Source organism: Arachis hypogaea, chromosome 4 (genome assembly GCF_003086295.3).
Source record: "Arachis hypogaea cultivar Tifrunner chromosome 4, arahy.Tifrunner.gnm2.J5K5, whole genome shotgun sequence".
Classification (NCBI taxonomy): domain Eukaryota; kingdom Viridiplantae; phylum Streptophyta; class Magnoliopsida; order Fabales; family Fabaceae; genus Arachis; species Arachis hypogaea.
In genome coordinates this window covers 31,559,736-31,577,190 of record NC_092039.1, presented here as the reverse complement: position 1 = coordinate 31,577,190, position 17,455 = coordinate 31,559,736, and the positions used below count along the sequence as shown (strand labels likewise).

The following is a 17,455-nucleotide window of genomic DNA, read 5'->3' as shown; positions in this document are numbered from 1 at the left end:
TTTAAATTTGGTAGAATTGTATAATATATATTTCATTTGGTTTATATTTGTAATTTATCCAAAAAATTTATTACGGAAACTCAAAACATCTTTAAACAATGTGTACAAAACACATCTTTAAGGGTTTTTCTTGCTATTATTGCTACATTTAATTTTTATTTGAGGTTATTGATTTACTGCTTTAGAAAATAATATTGGGTAGAATATATAGTATTTGACATGTGATGGTGCATGAAGGAGGGACACAGGAGAAAAATTGTGGTGACCAAGCCATTGTCGTTAGAAGGCGAATCTGATTTGGACGCTCCTAATCTTTTGCAACGTATACTAAGCCTTTTTAAGAATGTACGGCCAGGATCTGATCTCTCGCGATTCCAGGTTACTGTTTTTTACAGAAATAAATCTTTTTAATTTTTTTAATTGATAGAACAAAATATAATTTTTAATTCTTCAATATATTTTTATATTTTTTATTTATAAAATATATAATAAAAAACCACATTTTACTTTCTTAAATAAAAAAATTAAAAGAATCTATTTTCGTCTTTTACTTCTCAGCTCCCCCTCCTTCTTATATAAAATAAATATAAAAACCATTAGTTATCTAACATTTTTTTCTTCTCAATTTTGTCAGAAAAATAATAAAAAATTACTCTACGTAAATTAAGAAAATAATTAAAAAGTAAGAGTTATAAAAATTAGAAAATAAGTTACAAAATTATTTCTTGATAATAGTAATTACTTTCTTTTATTATTATTATTATTCTCTTTTATCTTTAACAGATACTAATATACATTAATTTGTTAAATATTTGTAAGAGAATTTTTTTTATAAAATGCACACTTATTTAAAAATAGGAGAAATAGTCAAAAAACAATTATAAAAAACTATTAACATTTTATTTTTATATTCTTGACAAATAATTTAAAATTTAATATGAAAAGCCTCTTTTTTGCAGTTGATGATTATTTCTAATCATTAATTTTTCAGAATTTTTTCATAACTAAAATATTTATATTATTAATTATCAAAACAATGTTTTTCATATTCTAAAATAAATCTTACAGGAATAACTAATTTAATTGCTGATTTTAAATATACAGTTATGACAGTTGATATTTTTATATATAAAGGAATATAAAATTGTTTTACCTTATTGTTATTGATTTGAAGGTGCCAGCATTGTTTAATTTGCCAAAGTCGCAACTTCAGTGCTATGGTGAGTCAGTGTACAGCACAGGAATGGAGTTAATAAGAGAATGCAACAGAGGGCAGAGTCCATTGGATAGGTTGATAGCAGTGATGGCATGGTCCATTTCCACCACTCGCCCTGCAACTTTTGGTGTTGCTCCCTATAATCCCATTCTTGGTGAGACTCATCATGTCTCTAAGGGAACTCTCAACGTATTATTGGAACAGGTATTTAATTAATCATTCTCAATTCTACATTCGCTATTTCTGTTAGGCTTTGTCGATAAATAATGCTTAGTTTGGCTACATAATTCTAAAACTTGAGATTACTTTGATTCGGACAAGCATACAGTGATACAGTTTTATGAATTTTTTTATTATTATTTTTAGTTTTGGATATTAGCTATAATATTAGTTGAAGACTTCAAGGGTGTTGGCTTATAGTTTTACCTGTCGACAGATATCACACCACCCTCCAGTAACCGCCCTACATGCAACAGATGAGAAAGAAAACATAGAAATGGTTTGGTGCCAACAACCTGTCCCAAAGTTTTATGGTATTTTCTCCTTTTAATGGCCAGATATAATATTCTTCTTCATATGAAATTGAAAAATACTATTCGTCATTCTTGATATCCGTATAAAAATGCAATTATTATTAATTAATTACATATTTAAATTATTTTCTAATTAATAAAATAAAATAATTTCTATATGTGATTGTTAAAAAAATATACACACAGTGGAATGGTAATAAATTCTGGCCACACCATAGGCTACCTTTTTTATTTCCATAGCCAAACAAATGTGCAGGTACATCAATTGAAGCTAAAGTGCATGGTAAACGACAATTGAAGCTTTTGAATCATGGAGAAACATATGAGATGAACTGTCCTCATCTTTTATTCAGAATAATTCCTGTTCCTAGTGTTGATTGGGTTGGTACAGTTAATATAAAGTGCATAGAGACAGGACTTGTGGCTGATTTATCTTACAAATCAACACATTCTTTTCTTGGCTTTGGTGGAAATCAGAAAGTGGTCAAAGGGAAGATCCGTAATTCATCAACTTTGAATGTTCTGTATAAAGTTGATGGTCATTGGAATAGGTATTATATCGTCTTTAAAATTTTTCACTTATCGATTCTTAAACAATTAATTTTATTCTATGTTTAGATTTATGCTAATTTCATAACCATTTTGATGGTGCAGAACAATAAAAGTAAAGGATACAAATAACGGAAAAGTGAGAGTGATATATGATGCAAAAGAAGTCATTAATGGACTGCAAGCACCAATGGTTAAGGATGCAGAGGTAACATATATGACTATTCTCTATCCCATTTCTCTTGACTATGTAAGATTCATACTCGAAAAAAAATGTCACATCGTGAGGTCAACATCTAAAAAGGAGTTTTATAAAATCTTAGATTTTCTCATCATACGAGCTAATTTTTGTGGTAACACTTCTCCTAAGGACTTAAACTCATTACATAACATTTTAATTTTTTACATACATATTGAACGACCATAAGAACATAATTGAAGTTTTTTTAATTCTTTTTCTTTTCATTTCTTTCTTTTTTTAAAAAAAAGTATAGAGACTTAGGTTACAAATTTCTTAAACTATAAAGCTAACACATAAACATCAAACAATAATAATATAGTAGTGTTTTTAGATATTGATTTAAATAATTGTATGTCACGTTTTCCTAAATATGCATGACATGAGATTGTGTTGTTTATGGTCAGAGTGTGTGGCCAACCGAATCAGCTTATGTTTGGAGTGAAGTGAGTGAAGCCATAATGAAGAAAGAATGGGAGAAAGCAAGAGAAGCAAAGCATGCAGTGGAAGAGAGACAAAGGGAACTCTTAAGAGAAAGAGAGTCAAAGGGTCAAACATGGATTTCTAACCATTTTTTGGTGTCTAATACCAAAGTGCATGGCTGGGAATGTTCACCTATGCATACCTCTGTGTCAGATGCCCCTATCATTGCTGAGTGATTACTATTTTATATTTATATTTATATTTATAGCTTTCTTGCAGACATGCATGAATATTTATTATGATACATTACTTAAAAGGCTAATTCTAGTATGATTATATTATGGTGACTATAATTATTGTTAGATTGTTCGCTGGGATGAGATGTCGGTGAGGTGGCTAGTCGAGAGCAATCGGAGGGTATAAGGTATCTGGACTTGGGTGCGAGCTTGACGAGAAGGAGTGCAACTACGATCGTCGGTGGGTTGGCAGGTGGGCCACCTTGGGGGAGGGGTAGGTCCAGCTAGTCGAGAGCAACTGGAGGGTGTAAAGTGTCTGGATCTGGGTGCGAGCTTGGAGAGTAGTGCGGAATTTATAACCCACAAACTAACCGGCAAGTGCATCAGGTCGTACCAAGTAGTATCTCAAATGAATGAGGGTCGATTCCACGAGGATTGATGGACTAAGCAACAATAGTTGATTAAATTACTTAGTTAGACAAACAGAAAAGAGCATTTGGGTCTCAATTGTACTAAACAGTAAATTCAGAAAATTAAGAAAGCAAGCAGTAAAGAAGTTGTGAATAATATATGGAGAAAACAGTTAAGACTTCAGAGTTATCTATTTTCTGGATTGACTTTTCTTATTAATTTATTTTAATCATGCAAGATTTAATTTCTGACAAACTATATATGACTAAATCCTAATTCCTTAAACCTTTTTAGTCTCCTCTAAAATTCATCAACCGCCAATTCCTTGGTCAATTAATTCCAATTAGAGGATGAAGTTCAATTCTAGTTATATACCACAAAAATCCTAATTACCCAAATATAAGAGGATTATATGTCACGTATCCCGTTAAATCCAGATAATTATAAATTTAGGAGAATATGTTTTCAAGCTGTTGTTCAAGTAAAGAGCTTTTTCAAGTTATAAAAGAACTCAATTAGAAAGGGGGTCATACTTCCGTTCCACCCAATTTCATAAAATAAAGAACGAAAATAATTCTTGAATTATATGAATCAATACATAAATTAAAATAGAAAAAATAAGAGAATCAATCCATACAATAGACAGAGCTCCTAACCTTAACAATGGAGGTTTAGTTGTTCATGGTTTAGAGAGAAAAACTAGAATTCAGGTAAATTGTAAATTGGGATGAGGTGAAATAGAAGAGAAGTTTCTTTTCTCTTTTATATCTAATCCTAATTAATTTAAAATCTATTTTCTAAAACTAAAATAATATCTTTTTCTATTTTAAAATAAAATAAAATTTAAATCAGAATTAATTAAAAGATCTCGCGCAGCTTGTAGGAGAGGCATGGAGACCACCTGATTGGAGGAGGCCTTGCGCCTAACTTGGAATAGTGTGCACCTTACTTGAAATGCCTCCTCCAATATTGCTTGTTGTGTTGTGTATTGCTGCGCCTTACTTGAGGAGTTGTTGTGTCTTACTTGAGGTGGACAGCGCATCTTGGTGTGGAGGGCTTGAAGCTGCGCCTTACTTGGAGACATCTTGCGCCTTACTTGAAGAGTCAAGGCTTAATGTTGCGTATTGTTGTTGTGTATCGCGCCTAACTTGAGAAATCTCAAGTTAGGCGTAGCCTTGGCCATGTGTCTTGGAAGAGAAGTATGAACTATTATATATCGTTGGAAAGCTCTGAAAGTTAGCTTTTCAACGCCACTGAAATCACGTCCATTGGATCTCTATAGCTCGAGTTATTCAGGTTTGAGTGCAGAGAGGTCACAGTTGGCAGCATCATTCGCCTTCTTCTTTTTTTCTGTGAAAACTCCATCAAATCCAGCCAAATACTATCTAAAATAAATAGAATTACACACAACTCAAAGTAACATCCATAGTGGCTAAAAGATAATTAATTCTTGATTAAACTCAACAAATTAAATGCAAATTCATTAGAAAAAGATAGAAAAGATGCTTACGCATCAGAGAGGAGGAGTGCAACCACAATCATCAGTGGGTCGGCGGGTGGGGACACCTGCAAGGACACTCTGATACTAAAATAAGTGTTCGTATGACGAGGATGCTAATTAGGATAAAAGATGACGTACTTTGGGGGAAGGCTAGATTCCTCCCCTTTTATACCTTGTACTCGGGTAGACCCTTTTACTTGGGCCCATCCACGTGAAAGCTTCCGCCAAATGTCTAGATCTTTTCCATGAGGTGATGTGACGCGTGGGTCAATTTAGCTCGTACGGGTCGGGAACCCGTCAGGTCAGTAGTCTGCTGAATGGACCTCAGCCTTTATTGGGGTGGGCCATAACAGTGCCCCCAACGCGACAAGCCGTGAAGATTGCGGTTGGCACGTTCATCTTACTCGTATCTTCTTATGAAATTGTCTTCCCCTGCTCGTGACTTCGTTTGTGGGATTCATGAAGGAGAATACTGTGTTGCCATGATTCTAGCCGTCGGGAGCAATTCTGTGGCTGATGAAACAACCGTCGGGCTGTCGCTACTTGGCTCAGTCATTTTTCTTTAGTTGCAGTAAGCATTTTTGTTTTGAAAATCTCTTTAGTCGCTGTGCTGTTATCTTATGCTGAGGTTTTGCGGCATTGTTTGCCATAGAATTTAGTTCCAGTTATTGCATGTCGTAATTAGAATTGTTGTTGTTGCTACGAAAGTAGTTTGGAGCTGTGGTTGTGGTTGGCACTGTTGCGGGCTGAGGAAAAAAGGGATTTAATGCATTTAATTATGCGAATTGCAGTTAATCGAGGTAAGAGGCTTTCCTTAAACTTATTTTATGCTCAAAAATGGTTACAAATCGATATTGATGCAAATAATATATTTTTGGTGATTATGTGATTCTTATGGATTGAATTAGATTGTTTTGGATAAATGATTAATTTATTGATTAATTAAATTAGTTTTTTAATTGTGATTTAATGATTATTGAGTGTTTGAACACATATTGATAATTGAGGTTGAATTATTGTGATTTACTGGATTGGTTTTTCGAATTCTGGGTTTTTGTTAATTTTCTTGGGTTGAGTTGGAGTTGTTGAGATAATAATTTATTGGAAATGATTTGAATGACCGAGAGGTATTTTATTTGGTTGTTGGGACTCTTGAAGGGTGGTAAAGTTCAAATTTTAGAAGAAATGTGCCGAAATTTTTATAAAATTCTGAGATTTTGTTTGAAGCGTTATTTAAAAGAAAATTTGATTTAATAATCATATTATTTGATTTCAATTTATTACAGAAAGGGTCATGTTTTCAGTTCGATTCATTAATAAAAGAATTATGTTTTGAGTTTTATTTATTAAGAAAGGAATTATGTTTTGAGTTTAATTTATTAAGAAAAGGATTATGTTTTGAGTTTAATTTATTAAAAAAGAAATTACGATTTGAGATCGATTTATTACGAAAAGGGTTTTGTTTTAAGTTTGATTTATTAAAAAAGAATTATGATTTAAATTTGATTTATTAAGAAAAGGATTTTCTTTTGAGTTTGATTTATTAAGAAAAAGATTATGTTCTGAGCTCGACTCTATATGAAAAGAATGATGTCTTGAGTTTGATTAAAGAATCCCATTTTTAGAAGTTTTGGTGAACTTATAGTATTTGAATTTGATTGGTGAATGATGAGTGGATAATTTATACGCTTTTTGGCATTGTTTTTAAGTATTTTTAGTAGGATCTTGCTACTTTTAGGGATGTTTTTATTAGTTTTTATGTAAAATTTATATTTCTGGACTTTACTATGAGTTTGTATATTTTTCTGTGATTTCAGGTATTTTCTGGCTGAAATTGAGGGATCTGAGCAAAACTCTGATAAGGAGGCTGACAAAGGACTGCTGATGCTGTTGGATTCTGACCTTCCTGCACTCGAAATGGATTTTCTGGAGTTACAGAATTCAAAATGGCGCGCTCTCAATGGCGTTGGAAAGTATACATTCATAGCTTTTCAGAAATATATAATGGTCCATACTTTATTTGAGATTAGATGACGTAAACTGGTGTTCAACGCCAGTTCCATGCTGCATTCTGGAGTCAAACGCCAGAAACACGTCATAAACCAGAGTTAAACGCCAAAAACACATTACAAATTGGCGTTTAACTCCAAGAGAAGCCTCTGCACGTGTAAAGCTCAAGCTAAGCCCAAGCACACACCAAGTGGGCCCCGGAAGTGGATTTCTGCATCAATTACTTATTTCTGTAAACCCTAGTAACTAGTTTAGTATAAATAGAACTTTTTACTATTGTACTAGGGGTCTTTGACAATATAGTCTCTTGACAATTCGGTCTTTTGATCATTCATAGGGTCTGGCCATTCGGCCATGCCTGGACCTTCATCACTTATGTATTTTCAACAGTGGAGTTTCTACACACCATAGATTAAGGGTTTGGAGCTCTGCTGTACCTCGAGTTTTAATGCAATTGCTACTATTTTCTATTCAATTCAGCTTATTCTTGTTCTAAGATATCCGTTGCACTTCAACCTGATGGATGTGATGATCCGTGTCATCATCCATCCTTATGAACGCGTGACTGACAACCGCTTCTGTTCTACCTCAGAATGAACGAATATCTCTTGGATTCCTTAATCAGAATCTTCGTGGTATAAGCTAGAATTATTGGCGGCCACTCTTGAGGATCCGGAAAGTCTAAACCTTGTCTGTGGTATTCTGAGTAGGATTCAGAGATTGAATGGTTGTGACGAGCTTCAAACTCGCGATTGTTGGGCGTGATGACAAACGCAAAAGAATCAATAGATTCTATTCCGACATGATCGAGAACCGACAGATGATTAGCTGTGCTGTGACAAGAGCATTTGGACCTTTTTCACTGAGAGGATGGGAAGTAGCCATTGACAACGGTGATGCCCTACATACAGCTTTCCATGGAAAGGAGTATGAAGAATTGGATGAAAGCATTAGGAAAGCAGAGATTCAACAGGAACAAGCATCTCTATGCACTTATCTGAAATTTCCACCATTGAATTACGTAAGTATCTCTATCATTATTTTATGTTTTATTTATCTTTATATTCGAAAACTCCATAACCATTTGAATCAGCCTAACTGAGATCTACAAGATGACCATAGCTTGCTTCATACCAACAATCTCCGTGGGATCGACCCTTACTCACGTAAGGTTTATTACTTGGACGACCCAGTGCACTTGCTGGTTAGTTGTACGGAGTTGTGAAGAATGTGAGTGAACCATAGTAGTGTGTACCAAGTTTTTGGAGTCATTGCTAAGAATTGTTCAAGTTATAAAAAGAATAAATCACAATTTTCCTATCAGTGAAGAAAGATGATTTTGGGTCTTTGGAAAATTATTGAACTTGAGAATGAATTTGAAAGGGAGCTTTATGCAATTATTTCAAATCTGAGAGATGCTTTTAGGAATTTCAAACAGAATTGAAGAATAGATTTTCGAAATTGATTTGAGACTCTTAATTTGGTGAAAAAGAGTTTTATGAAAGAGAAATATATTTGAATTATTCTTAAAAAAGAGATTTTGATACTTGAGCTTTCGAGGTGGACGCAAGGATTATTGTTTTATCCCGCTTGCTCCCAGTTGATATTTGAGTTTCTTGGTTAGAGGTGAGGACGGTGGTATTGTCCCACTCACGTAAAAGCGAGTTGAGATTGAAGATTCTCTCTCTTGCTGCGATAGACAAGTTGAGGTTGAGAATTCCCTCTCTTGTTGTGGTGGATAAGCTCGAGGTTGAGGATTTCCTCTCTTGTCACACCGGGGGAGTTAGATGGAAGGTTGAGGATTTTCTTCGGTTCAATTCTGCATTATTATTTCGTTTTTTGGTTATGATTAAGATTGTGTTCAATTACGTTTGATGAAATGAGATTTGGATTGACGTTATGAAGATTATAGTTTGATTCCGCTGACGAATAAACAAGTTGAGGTTGAGGATTTTCTCTCTTGTTGCGGTGGACAAGCAGGGTTGAGGATTCCCTCTCTTGTTACATCGGAAAATTAAATAGAGAAGGTTGAAGATTTCCTTCAATTTAATTTCTGGCTGTGGTATGAATGAGTTAGGTTGAGAATTCCTTATCGTTACGTCATAGTCTCTCTCTGATTGGGAGGTTGAGAATTCTCTCTTGGAAGGTTGAGGATTCCCTTCGTGAGACGATATCCGGATCAGCTATTGGGTGTGTCGGGTTTAGCTGTATAACCGACAGATGAGCTCATTGGCCATATGGCAGGCATGCATCATTTGTATTTGTTTGGATAATTAATTGTTAATATTTTGAATAGATTAATAAGATGAGCGATAATGACTGCAATTGAAATCAATTCTTTTCATATACGTATCCTCCTATGACAATTCTTAAAAACCCTCTATTGAGGACCAACAAGGACGATGCTTTCACCCTCTATAGATTTTTCTTTTCAGGACGGATGAATAGTTTAAGGAATTCCTTCTGTAAATCTAATTGTGTTGTATATCGTTGTATATATTATAGTTTTTCCTTGCCTTTATTATTATATTTGGTAAGAAAGATGGGAGTTATAATGATACGTATGCTTATACTATTTATAAGTTACTTATATATATATATATATATATATATATATATATATATATATATATATATATATATATATATGAGGAATGTGATTGAATTTGGTTATATAGGAATGTTTGATAAAGAAAAAGTATTTTTCAATTTTTCAAGGAAAACAGCGATATGATTTTAAGTCAAAGGCTCCTATTCTATTATTAAGTATATAGAAGTCGTCGTAATATACTTGCTATCAGTGTGGTGCAGCCAAAAGCGCGACACTCTGATAGTAAGGGTGTTACATCACGGGGAACGCACGGCATCTAACGGTGTCACTGATGAGCGGATAATTTATACGCTTTTTGGCATTGTTTTTATATAGTTTTTAGTAAGTTTGAGCTACTTTTAGGGATGTTTTCATTAGTTTTTATGTTAAATTCACATTTCTGGACTTTACTATGAGTTTGTGTGTTTTTCTGTGATTTCAGGTAAATTCTGACTGAAATTGAGGGATTTGAGCAAAACTCTGAAGAAGGCTGACAAAAGGACTGCTGATGCTGTTGGATTCTGACCTCCCTTCACTCGAAATGGATTTTCTGGAGCTACAGAACTCCAATTGGCGCGCTCTCAACGGCGTTGGAAAGTAGACATCCAGGGCTTTTCAGCAATATATAATAGTCCATACTTTATTCGAAGAATGACGACGTAACTTGGCGTTAAACGCCAAGTACACGCTGCTGTCTGGAGTTAAACGCCAGAAAAACGTCATTATCCGGAGTTGAACGCCCAAAACACGTCATAACCTGGAGTTTGACGCCAAGAAATGCCTTAGCTTGTGAATTAATCAAGCTCAGCCCAAGCATACACCAAGTGGGCCCCGGAAGTGGATTTATGCATCAATTACTTACTCATGTAAACCCTAGTAGCTAGTCTAGTATATATAGGACAGTTATCTATTGTATTAGACATCTTTGGTCTCAGTTTTGTTTTATTCTTCATCTTAGGAGATCATTGATCACGTTTAAGGGGGCTGGCCATTCGGCCATGCCTGAACCCTTTGCTTATGTATTTTCAACGGTGGAGTTTCTGCACACCATAGATTAAGGGTGTGGAGCTCTGCTGTATCTCAAGTATTAATGAAATTCTATTATCTCTTATTCGGTTTCTATCTTATTCTTATTCCAAGATATTCATTCGTACCCAAGAACATGATGAATGTGATGAGTTAGATTACCCTCATTATTATTCTCACTTATGAATGTACGTGATTGACAACCACTTCCGTTCTACATGCAACAGAGCTTGAATGTATATCTCTTAGATTCCCCAACAGAATCTTCGTGGTATAAGCTAGATAGATGGCGGCATTTATGAGGATCCAGAAAGTCTCACCTTGTCTGTGGTATTCCGAGTAGGATTCCGGTCATGAATGACTGTGACGTGCTTCAAACTTTAACCTGCTGGGCGTTAGTGACAGACGCAAAAGAGGGATTCTATTCCAGTAGGAGCGGGAACCAACCGGTGATTAGCCGTACTGTGACAGAGTGCGTTAGCATTAGTTTTCACTGCGAGGATGGGATGTAGCCATCAGCCATGGGTGATGCCTCCAGACTGGTTAGCTGTGCGAGTGACAGCCGCACAGGATATTTCCCCGAGAGGAAGAAAGTAGCCACAGTTGATGGTGAACCCCTAAACAAAGCTTGCCATGGAAAGGAGTAAGAAGGATTGAGTAGAAGCAGTAGGAGAGCAGGCGTCCTTGAGCTCTACAGCATCTCCATCCGCTTATCTGAAATTCCCACCAAATGAATCTGCATAAGTCTTCTATCCTTTTTATTATTCCTTTTTATTATTAATTATTCTAAAAAATCATAAACCAATTTAATCTGCCTAACTGAGATTTGCAAGGTGACCATAGCTTGCTTCATACCAACAATCTCTGTGGATTCGACCCTTACTCACGTAAGGTTTATTACTTGGACGACCCAGTACACTTGCTGGTTAGTTGAACGGAGTTGTGAGAATAAACAGTGCCCTAAGAGTAAATATATGCTAAAGCTCAAAAGATAAGAATCACAATTTCGTCCACCAAGTTTTTGGTGCCGTTGCCGGGGATTGTTCGAGTATGGACAACTGACGGTTCATCTTGTTGCTCAGATTAGGTAATTTTCTTTTCAAAAATCTTTTTCAAAAATTTTTCTTTTATTTTTCGTTTTTCCAAAAAGTATTTTCGAAAAAATTAATAAAAATACAAAAAAATTAGAAAATCATAAAAATCAAAAATATTTTGTGTTCCTTGTTTGAGTCTTGAGTCAATTTTTAAGTTTGGTGTCAATTGCATGCTTTTAAAATTTTTCTTGCATTTTTCGAAAATCTCATGCATTCATAGTGTTCTTCATGATCTTCAAGTTGTTCTTGATAAGTCCTCTTGTTTGATCTTGATGATTTCTTGTTTTGTGTCTTTTGTTGTTTTTCATGTGCATTTTTGCATTCATATTTTCCATGCATTAAAGATTTCTAAGTTTGGTGTCTTGCATGTTTTCTTTGCATCAAAAATTTTTCAAAATTATGTTCTTGATGTTCATCATGATCTTCAAAGTGTTCTTGGTGTTCATCTTGACATTCATAGTGTTCTTGCATGCATCTTGTGTTTTGATCCAAAATTTTCATGTTTTGGGTCATTTTTGTGTTTTTCATTAAAAATTCAAAAATCAAAAAAATATCTTTTCCTTATTTCCCTCCAAAATTTCGAAATTTTGGGTTGACTTGGTCAAAAATTTTTAAAATTAGTTGTTTCTTACAAGTCAAGTCAAAATTTCAATTTTAAAAAAATCTTATCTTTTCAAAATCTTTTTCAAAAATCATATCTTTTTCATTTTTTTTTTAATTTTCGAAAATTTCAAAATTATTTTTCAAATTATTTTCAAAATCTTTTTCTTATCTTTTATATCTAATTTTCGAAATTAGCTAACAATTAATGTGATTGGTTCAAAAATTTGAAGTTTGTTACTTTCTTGTTAAGAAAGGTTCAATCTTTAAGTTCTAGAATTTTATCTTGTAGTTTCTTGTTAGTTAAGTCATTTTAAAAATTAAATCTTTTTCAAAATATCTTTTTCTTAAAACTTTTATTTTATCTTTTATCTTATCTTTTTCAAAAATTTTATCTTTTTCAAAATTTGATTTCAAAATATCTTATCTTCTTATCTTTTTCAAAATTTGATTTCAAATCTTTTTAATCAACTAACTAACTTTTTGTTTGTTTCTTATCTTTTTCAAAACCATCTAACTACTTTTCCCTCTTCTATTTTCAAAAAAATATCTCTCTCTTTTCAAAAATTCTTTTTGATTAACTAAATTGTTTCAAGTTTTAATTTCAATTTTAATTCATCTTTAATTTTCGAAAATACTAACTCTTTTTCAAAAATTATTTTCGAAATCTTCCTTCTCTTTTCTTCTTCTATTTAATTAATTAATTACTAACACCTATCTTCACCTCTCTTCATCTAAGAATCCAAACTTCTTATATCCCTTGTATTTGGATTCTTCTACCCCTTTCTTCTTCTACTAACATAAAGGAATCTCTATACTGTGACATAGAGGATTCCTCTTTCTTTTCTTGTTTTCTTCTCTTTCATATGAGCAGGAACAGGGAAAAAAGGCACTCTTGTTGAAATTGATCCAGAACCTGAAAGGACTCTGAAGAGAAAATTAAGAGAAGCTAAATTACAACAATCCAGAAACAACCTTTCAGAAATTTTCAAACAAGAGAAGGACATGGCAGCCAAAAATAATAATAATAATGCAAGGAGAATGCTTGGTGACTTCACAAAGCCAACATCCAAGTTTGATGGAAGAAGCATCTCCATTCCTGCCATTGGAGCCAATAACTTTGAGCTTAAGCCTCAACTAGTTGCTTTAATGCAACAAAACTGCAAGTTTTATGGACTTCCATCTGAAGATCCTTATCAGTTCTTAACTGAGTTCTTGCAGGTCTGTGATACTGTAAAGACGAATGGAGTTAATCCTGAAGTCTACAGACTCATGCTTTTCCCTTTTGCTGTAAGAGACAGAGCTAGAATATGGTTGGATTCATAACCTAAGGATAGCCTGGATTCCTGGGATAAGCTGGTCACTGCCTTCTTGGATAAATTCTTTCCTCCTCAAAAACTGAGCAAGCTGAGAGTGGATGTTCAAACCTTCAAGCAAAAAGATGGTGAATCCCTCTATGAAGCTTGGGAAAGATACAAGCAGTTGACCAAGAGATGTCCATCTGACATGTTTTCAGAATGGACCATGTTAGATATATTCTATTATGGTCTCTCTGAATTTTCGAAAATGTCACTGGACCACTCTGCAGGTGGATCTATTCACCTAAAGAAAACGCCTGAAGAGGCTCAAGAACTCATTGACATGGTTGCAAACAACCAGTTCATGTATACCTCTGAGAGGAATTCCGTGAATAATGGGGTCCCTCAGAAGAAAGGAGTTCTTGAAATTGATGCTCTGAATGCCATATTGGCTCAGAACAAAATGTTGACTCAACAGGTCAACATAATCTCTCAAAACCTGAATGGATTGCAACATGCAACCAACAGTACTAGAGAGGCAGCTTCTGAAGAAGCTTATGATCCTGAGAACCCTGCCATGGTAGAGGTTAATTACTTAGGTGAACCTTATGGAAACACCTATAACTCATCATGGAGAAATCATCCAAATTTCTCATGGAAGGATCAACAAAAGCCTCAACAAGGTTTTAACAATGGTGGACGCAATAGGCTGAATAATAGTAAGCCATATCCATTATCTTCTCAGCAACAGACAGAGAACTCTGAACAAAATAATTCTAATTTAGCTAATATAGTCTCTGATCTGTCAAAGGCCACTTTCAGTTTCATGAATGAAACCAGATCCTCCATTAGGAATTTGGAGGCACAAGTGGGCCAGCTGAGTAAGAAGGTTATTGAAACTCCTCCCAGTATTCTCCCAAGCAATACAGAAGAAAATCCAAAAGGAGAGTGCAAGGCCATTGATTTAATGAAAGTGGCCGAATGCACTAGGGAGGAGGAGGACGAAAATCCTAATGAGGAAGACCTCCTGGGACGTCCCTCAAGCAAGAAGGAGTTTCCTATTAAGGATCCTGAGGAATCTGAGGCTCACCTAGAGACCATAGAGATTCCATTAAATCTCCTTCTGCCATTCATGAGCTCTAAAGAATATTCATCCTCTGAAGAGGATGAAGATGTGACTGGTGAGCAAGTTGCTCAATATCTAGGAGCTATCATGAAGCTGAATGCCAAGCTATTTGGTAATGAGACTTGGGAAAGTGAACCTCCCTTGCTCATTAGTGATTTAGATACTTGGATTCAGGAAACTCTACCTCAAAAGAAACAAGATCCTGGCAAGTTCTTAATACCTTGCACCATTGGCACCATGAGCTTTGAGAAAGCTCTATGTGATCTTGGGTCAGGAATAAACCTTATGCCACTCTCTGTAATGGAGAAGCTGGGGATCATTGAGGTACAACCTGCCTTGTTCTCATTACAATTGGCAGACAAGTCAATGAGACAAGCTTATGGAATAGTGGAGGACGTTCTAGTAAAAGTTGAAGGCTTTTACATCCCTGCTGATTTCATAATCCTAGACACTAGGAAGGAAGATGATGAATGCATCATCCTAGGAAGACCTTTCCTAGCCACAGCAGAAGCTGTGATAGATGTCAACAGAGGTGAGTTAGTCCTTCAATTGAATGGGGACTACCTTGTGTTTGAGGCACATGGCCATCCCTCTATGACAAAAGAGAGTAAGCATGAAGAGCTTCTCTCAGTTCAGAGTCAAGAAGAGCCCACACAGTCAAACTCTAAGTTTGGTGTTGTGAGGCCACAACCAAACTCTAAGTTTGGTGTTCAAATTCCATATCCAAACTCTAAGTTTGGTGTGGAGACAACACACTAAATTGACCTGATCATCTTGTGGTTCCATGAGAGCCACTGTCAAGCTATTGACATTAAAGAAGCGCTTGTTGGGAGGCAACCCAATCTTATTTATCTAATTTTATTTTATTTTGTTTTGGTGTTATTTTTGTGTTGAATTAGGTACATGATCATGAGGAGTCACGAAAAAAATCAAAGAAATTAAAAACAGAGTCAAAAACAGAAGAAAAAAAATTTTCACCCTGGAGGACGCACGGGCTGGCGTTCAACGCCCAGAAGATGCATCTGGCTGGCGTTCAACGCCAGAACAGAGCATCTTTCTGGCGCTGAACGCCCAAAACAAGCTACATCCTGGCGTTTAACGCCAGGATGCGCACACAGAGGACAATCTGGCGCTGAACGCCAGAAACAAGCTTGAAACTGGCGTTCAACGCCAGAACCAAGCATCACATGGGCGTTTAACGCCCAGAACATGCACCAATGGGCGTTTGAACGCCAGAATGATGCATGGAGGCAATTTACATGCCTATATGGTGAAGGAATGGTATTTCTTTTCACCTCAGGATCTGTGGACCCCACAGGATCCCCACCTACCATATTCCCACCTTACCTCTTAATCCTATTTTTGTGATTTGAATACCCCATGTCACAATTCCCAATATTCTTCATCAATCATCTCACTCCCTCTTCCCAATTACCCCATTCACCATTCACATCAACCCCCTCTTCCCCATAAACCCCACCTACCTCCATAACACTCAAATTCAATTTCCCACCCATTCCCACCCAAAATGGCCGAAACCTAACCCTCCCCTCTCCCTATAAATACCCTTCCATTCTTCTTCATTTTCACACAACACAAACCCCTTCTTCTCCCATATAGCCGAAACCAATTCTCTCCCTCTCTACCCAATTCTCTTCTTCTTCTTCTACTCTTCTTTTCTTTCTTGCTCGGGGACGAGCAAATTTTAAGTTTGGTGTGGTAAAAGCATAGCTTTTTTTTGCTTTTCCATTACCATTAATGGCACCTAAGGCCAGAGAAACCTCAAAGGGGAGACAAAAGCTTCCACCTCTGAGTCTTGGGAGATGGAAAATATAAGCCGTCATAGCTCAGGGGTAGAACATTTGACTGCAAATCAAGAAATCCCTGAGATACTTCAGGGAATAAATGGTCCTCCACACGACTATTGGGAGCAACTATGGATAGGAGTACCAAAATCACTAAGAATCATTCAACAGAAGCAAGGAAGAGACATAGAGGAGCTCAAAAAGCACCATTGGACCTTCAAAAAGGCGCCACCTTCACTCAGGTGGATTCATTCCTTGTTCTTTATTTCTTTCTGTTTCCAGTTTTTAACATTGTGTTTATCTATGTTTTGTGACTTTACTTCATGATCATTAGTGTGTAACCATGCCTTAAAGCTATGAATAAAATCCATTAGTCTTTCACCTCTCTTAAAAGAAAAATGTTTTAATTCAAAAGAACAAGAAGTACATAATTTTCGAAATTATTAGTGAATTTAATTTAATTATATTGATGTGGTGGCAATAATTTTTGTTTTCTGAATGAATGCTTGAACAGTGCATATTTTTGATCTTGTTGTTTATGAGTGTTAAAATTGTTGGTTCTTGAAAGAATGATGAACAAAAGAGAAATGTTATTGATGATCTGAAAAACATCATGAAATTGATTCTTGAAGCAAGAAAAAGCAGTGAAAAAGAAAAAGCTTGTAAAAAAAAATGGCGAAAATTTTAGAAAGAAAAAGCAAAGGATCCAAGGCTTTGAGCATTAATGGATAGGAGGGCCCAAGGAAATAAAATCCAGGCCTAAGTGGCTAAATCAAGCTGTCCCTAACCATGTGCTTGT

General features: G+C 35.3%; 1 protein-coding gene across 1 annotated transcript; it reads left to right on the top strand.

The window, feature by feature from the left end:
• Window positions 1–231: 231 nt before the first annotated feature.
• Window positions 232–3,309, top strand: LOC112794790 (oxysterol-binding protein-related protein 4B). The gene is made up of 6 exons (XM_025836772.3): window positions 232–378; window positions 1,175–1,420; window positions 1,653–1,749; window positions 2,006–2,300; window positions 2,404–2,506; window positions 2,944–3,309. The coding sequence occupies exons 1-6, from the start codon at window positions 232–234 to the stop codon at window positions 3,193–3,195; spliced, it is 1,140 nt and encodes a 379-aa protein (XP_025692557.1). The 3' UTR covers window positions 3,196–3,309.
• The last annotated feature ends 14,146 nt before the right edge of the window (window positions 3,310–17,455 follow it).